General features: G+C 38.6%; 1 protein-coding gene across 2 annotated transcripts; it reads left to right on the forward strand.

Annotated features, from left to right (window-relative positions):
• Positions 1-4592, forward strand: LOC104945565 (cyclic AMP-dependent transcription factor ATF-1). 2 transcript variants are annotated; one of them, XM_010771273.1, is made up of 3 exons: positions 1-117; positions 1733-1874; positions 3519-4592. In XM_010771273.1, exons 1-3 carry the CDS (start codon positions 84-86, stop codon positions 3661-3663), a joined length of 321 nt encoding a protein of 106 aa, XP_010769575.1. In that variant the 5' UTR covers positions 1-83; the 3' UTR covers positions 3664-4592. The 2 variants fall into 2 exon arrangements, with proteins under 2 accessions (XP_010769575.1, XP_010769567.1); XM_010771265.1 differs by having other exon boundaries at positions 6-117; positions 3892-4592.
• Positions 4593-6005: the final 1413 nt, after the last annotated feature.

Below are 6005 nucleotides of genomic sequence, written 5' to 3' on the forward strand. Positions count from 1 at the left end.
ACATAGCCTCGCAGTTGGCTGTGGTAACATTTCAGTCAGAGGGAACACTCAGAAGGAGGCAGTTTGTCTGCAGGAAGATATACATGATGGCTGTAACTGGGGATGAGACAGAAACAGGTAGGTTTGCTTTCTCTTTTACTGGCAAATCTAAATCAAAGGGCTTTTTTTACACTGCTTTTTAGTCAAGATACTCATTGAGGAATATCTCAAAAATATAGCTAGTAATGTCAACTGGCAGAATTCACAGGTAATGTGTCAGTTTTGGAATTGAACAAAAAAGTCCAGGTTATGGTTATTGTGATATTACAATGGGGCATTTGTTTATATATTTTAGCGTTTTTTTCTTCAACCCACTATTAGAAAGTTCAATATTTGTTTACATAACTCTTTAAATAGGCTCCTCTTAAACAGTAGAAAAGGAATGTTTAAATATAAGTCTGATTTTCCCCAGTCAGCAACAAAACAAGCTCCCCCGATAAGAAATATTTTCACAGGGCTTGCTTCTCTCCACATTCATGCTCTCGCTCCCTGTTTCTCTCCCCCCCTTTCTCTCTCCCTGTTTCTCTCCCTCTCTCTGTGAAATGCTCTGCCCACTCAGAGCACATAGCAGCAGTAACTGACGTCACTGCTTTTCCTGGAACAGGCCCCCAGCAGCGTAAATGCGAACCAGCGTTTGAGATATACTTGACGTCAGTCACCAGCCACGCTGTGATTATATAAGCAGTTCCTTTTGTCATTCCAACATTTCAAAGAATTCATTATTAGTGTTTTACGCGATAAGGGGTGCAGGGAATTCAGGCACTGAGCGTACAATGAACAGAAGAAGATAAGAATGGTGTGTTTGTTTTTCAGCAACAAACTCCCATTTTATCTCAAATGTGGAATTCAGTCACTTATAATCTCTTATTATATCCATTTATCACATATTCAACAGACTTGACATTTAACAGCACACAATAAATGAGCATGTGATAAATACAACTTTTCAAATCACGAAAATGCTGAAGAGGTTCTAGTTTGGGAAAACAAAATGAGTGTGAACATTTTTGATTTGTTGGAGGATCTGTTTTAAATGTGACTAAACTGAAAATAATAGACATACATCAGATATGTCTTACCGAGTACATTTAAACTTAACATAGAGATTCATTGCTTCCTTTAATTTATTATCGGTGTTGCAACTAACGATTGTATTGATTAATCTGTTGATTGTTTCATTGATCGATTGATTCAGTTTTAGATCTATAAAATGTCAGCAAATGTTGAAAAAAGTCAATCAGTGTGTTAAAAAGCCCAGGATAAAGTCCTCAAATATTTGAATTGAATGAATTTACTGTCATAGAGTGAAGAAACAAGAACATTGGAGAAGCTGAAATCAGAGAATTTACCACTTTGTTCTTTAGGAATTACTCAAACCGATTGATCGATAATCATAGTTGGTTATTGATCTATTTTGCAGTTCTGTAACAGCTCGTTATTCAATAAAGACCTCCCTGTTATATATTGAATTGCACCATTGGGAATTATTGTTTTATTAAGAAACCAATTACATAAGTTGTTTCAAGCTAAGACATTTCTCAGGTTTTTTTTTGGTTGCACCAAGTTAAATAAATCAATCTTTGAAACATAGTTATTTGGGAAGGATATTTCCACCCAAGCCATGAAATGGATATACGAATAACTGGTGCAAACAATTCCTATTGACTGACATGTTGTTTTTCTGTCTCCACAGGCACCTCAGGTGACTTGACTGCCTGCCAGTTGCAGAACACCGGCTCCAGCCTCCCACAGGGGGGAGCCGAGACCAGCACTCAAGAGTTCGTGAAATCTGCAAACCCCTCACAAAAGAGAGAGCACCGCTTGATGAAGAACAGGTAGATAGCACCATTCACACTCATCATCCTCCACATTTGACTGATCGATAAAGTAGCCATGGCGATATTAACAGCCAAAATGAACTGTATAATATAACTGAGTGGCTATATCGTAAATCATGATTAAGATGAAACTACTGTAGACTTTTATGTTTTAATCAAATTCTAGTAAGGTTTGGCCCTGGAGCGATTTGATTGGGCAGTTGTTAACGCAGTAATCGTACTCTGGTGTCGACCAAATCTACCAGTCCATAACATAAAGCAAACAAAATGCAGGAAGTGAACGAAAACGTGATGGTTAGTGGCTGCTTGCTTTGACATTTGTGATGGTGGACAGATATTAATGGCAGGTTAACATGAGTAGAGAGGACTGGTTTGGACTCCTGCAGAAATCTGATGTTTATTTGACATCTGGGCCCAAGAGAACATACAAAACATGCTCAATATAGTCCCATTTTAAACTGGAGGAGAAGGGATTTGCCCTTCCATGTTAAGGTTTTTGTTAACGCTTCTTCATCACAACCTTCATTTGTGCACTGTGAAGCCAAACTACGCCAAGTAAAAAACATACCAAACAAACCAATAACATACATTTTGCTGATTTGGTAAAGCCAAAGAGACTATGCCTTGTGAAAGCGCTCATAGATGTATGTCAATGCAATTGGCAAAAATGCTGGGGAATGCACGCATCAACTTTCAAGCGCAGAGTGAGAGGAAGAAAAATGTATGCCCCTTCCATTATAGTGCATATGAAGCTACAGCCAACAGCTGATAATCTTCGTTTAGCAAAGATACTGAAACAGGTGTAATGCACCAACTGTGCCAGCACCTCCAAAGCTCCAGATTTCCAACAGAGAGTACTGACAACAAGATATATTGCAAAATGTATTTCAAAATACTCTCAAATGTGAATATTGATATAGGCCTTAAACACGTCACTTTGACCGCATTCACTCTTTCTGCTGTGCCTACCATGTAATACACAAACACCTAGCAAATACAAAATGACAACGTAGGACAATGACTGCATGTAATCATACCATCCACAAGCCTGTCATCATCCCACCGCATGATTCTCCTCCATCCTGGGTGTTTAGCTGCTAACTCTTAAGTTGTCTGACTCCCCATTATCTGCACTGTTGCACATGTTTGGAGTAAACAGAAAGTTGGATGACCGACTTGTGTTTGTAAGTGGGTCAGTTTGGGTCTTGTTTGCTGGTATGCAAAATTGATTACCTCGTGTTATAACATGCTCTTTGCTCGCTGTCTGTAGAACCTTGAACTTACTGTGTGTTTTCTGTGAACAGCCTTGTGTCACCATTGGCAATGACTCACACCTTCCTTGTTTGCATGTTCCCTGCCATCCCATAATCCGTCATTAGTAAATCTTGGATTCTTTTTTCGTTGTGACATTCTCCTCTTTTGATTGGTTCTCGTACTATCCCGAAGGCATCCCACACATGGTCATAGTTATTGTTCACCAAACTTTCTGTACCCTCTGGAAGAAACCTTTTGTAACTTTTCGAAATGTTTTCTCCTTGGTGTAAACTGATTCCTGGCTAGAAGGACGTCGCTGTTGTATCTTGGAGGGAAGCCAAGATGTCATGGTTTCTTTTACACGTTTACTGTTGTTGTTGCTTCCAGGGAAGCCGCCCGGGAGTGTCGGCGAAAGAAGAAGGAATATGTCAAATGCCTTGAAAATCGCGTGGCCGTGCTTGAAAATCAAAACAAGACTCTGATCGAGGAGCTTAGATCCTTAAAAGATATTTACCGACACAAAGTCGAGTGATATTGCTGATCGTGTTTGTCTGCTTCTTTGTGATGGACTGTGGTTTTGCTTATACAGACACAGATGCACACTCAAACAAAACGCTCCTTGTCCTTGCTGTAAAATGTGTTTACACGATGATGTCAATGTTTTCTGGCTCTGAATTATTCAATATGCCACCACCAGCAAAAACAAGAACATTCAGGGTTTTCAGTGAGTATTATGAGGAGCCTATGTCCCTTTGAACAGGGATGCTGCCAAAAGATACAGGGGAAGAAAGAAGGACTATATTGAAATACTGCTGGATCGCATTGACTATCTAGAGGAGAAGAATAAGAAGCAGAGTGCCGAGCTGCAGCGCCTGAAGAACGACACTGCATTTAACATTCCTCTGTGATGACTTTTTTTTTTACCAATCTGCTCTATTAAAATACTATAGTTATCGCTATAGTCTTTGTGATGGTCTGTTTTGCTATTGCAGTTTGTTCAGGAAATGCTGCCATCAAATCTAATGTTCAAAGGGATCGGGTTATCAGGGCTTCACGTCACAATTTGTGTCTTATTCCACTTTAGAAATCCAGATGCAAGCAGGATTTTACATCCACTATACCTATCGTTAGAAACCTCCCAGGATCTGTTGTGCATCTCCTTCTTCTTACATGTGGCGTTAATATTTATTTGTGAAGATTTACCCTGTAGTTGTTATAGTTTCAAATACCGGTGCATTGTTATACCAAAAAACATTAAATCTTTAAATGAATTAACTGAATATTTGGTTTAGAAATACATCAATCTGGAATTGTGTAAATTAGCTGTTTAAACTTAAATGTTTTTGTTGCTTAATCTAAGTATACATGGCTGAATGTTAAGGTTATTTATGTAACCATCTTTTAAATGTTTTGATCACAAAATGTTTAATGTATTTGCTTTAATAAAGTTCTTGTTCTGTATCTCTGTGTTTTTCCACACATATTAAATATAAGACATCCATAAAGGACACAGTACAATTTCCATCTAAGGCTTTTATTGCCATGTGAGTCTCAACCTTGGGCTTCTGCTCAGAACATGACATGCTGTGTTTTTTCGCGATGACTCAATTGATTTCTTCAACTATCGACGAGACGCAAAGCAATTTTCCCTCTTTCACATCTTCTGTTGCCTTTTGAAGCATGTACACATGCCAAACAGTGTATTCTTAATGAAGGATTGAGTACTTAAAAACATATTCCATTAATCCCCTTCAGAGGAATGTGGGAATGCTAACTGAAAGGCCAGATTATCCCTGTTTTAAGTAATGCCATTCTCTGCATTAGTGGATACAATACCCAATAATTTGTTGCCGTTAAAGAAAAACTGTGTAGTTTTAAAAGGCAGCTAATGGCCAACTTATAATAAGAACCAAAACAAATCCTAATATGACAGGAAGAGAATGGTTAAGAATATCAGGAAGAATAGTTGCTATAATGGGAATGGAATTTTATTTTACATAGAGCACCTAAATTGAAGATGTATACATTATGTTTCTCTTGTGCTACATCTTAACTGTCTTATGTCCGCTTGCAGTGATTGTGTTTCCTGCTCTGTAACTTCTGATGTGTCAATATATTGGAGAGGAATTAGTATTATCACTGCACCTGGGCCCATTGTGAAACCTTATTCCTGTCCAGTCTATAACACAACAACTTGGGATGCAAAGGTAAGGAAAAGGAAATACCAGCTGATTGCCATGGATTTAATGCATTACTAAAAGCATAGGGAATGCAACAGCAGCAACAATTGTTATCTCGTGACATCAATGATTATCACACTAATGTAAAATGCTGGACACTCTGCACATGTTTCAGTCTGCGATCCGGCTCGAACAGTAGCCTGGATTTGAAGACTGCTCTCCTGTTAGAGGTGCAAAAACATCTTTTAAATCCTGAAGCAGTAACCTGTACGTGTGTATTCTCTCACTAAATGCAATGCAGTTGCCATGCCAGCAGGCTGCACTATAGCACCGGGCCTGATCAGGTCAACCAATGTAATCCTGCAAAATGTGTATCAATCCTCCATTCTTCAGTCCCCAGCATCATCAGTGATTGTCTGAGGCATCAATGTGTTAAATATTGTCTCACATGTCTTATAAAACATCCTAAAGGATTTGGCTATAGCCTATTCCTCAATACCTCACTTTGTTTACGTTCACCTCCACTAATATAACATATCCTGCAGAGAGGTTGAGTATAAGAAATAATTTCACTGTCATAGGCAAAGCACTCATGGATTTGTCAGTCATTAGTCAGATCAAAAATCTACTAGAACTCATAATATGTTGGATCCTTAACATGTCATAACCCAGGGTCAGGGATACAGCTAAAGCT

This window comes from Notothenia coriiceps, unplaced genomic scaffold (genome assembly GCF_000735185.1).
Source record: "Notothenia coriiceps isolate Sejong01 unplaced genomic scaffold, NC01 NC01_scaffold00000339, whole genome shotgun sequence".
Classification (NCBI taxonomy): Eukaryota; Metazoa; Chordata; class Actinopteri; order Perciformes; family Nototheniidae; genus Notothenia; species Notothenia coriiceps.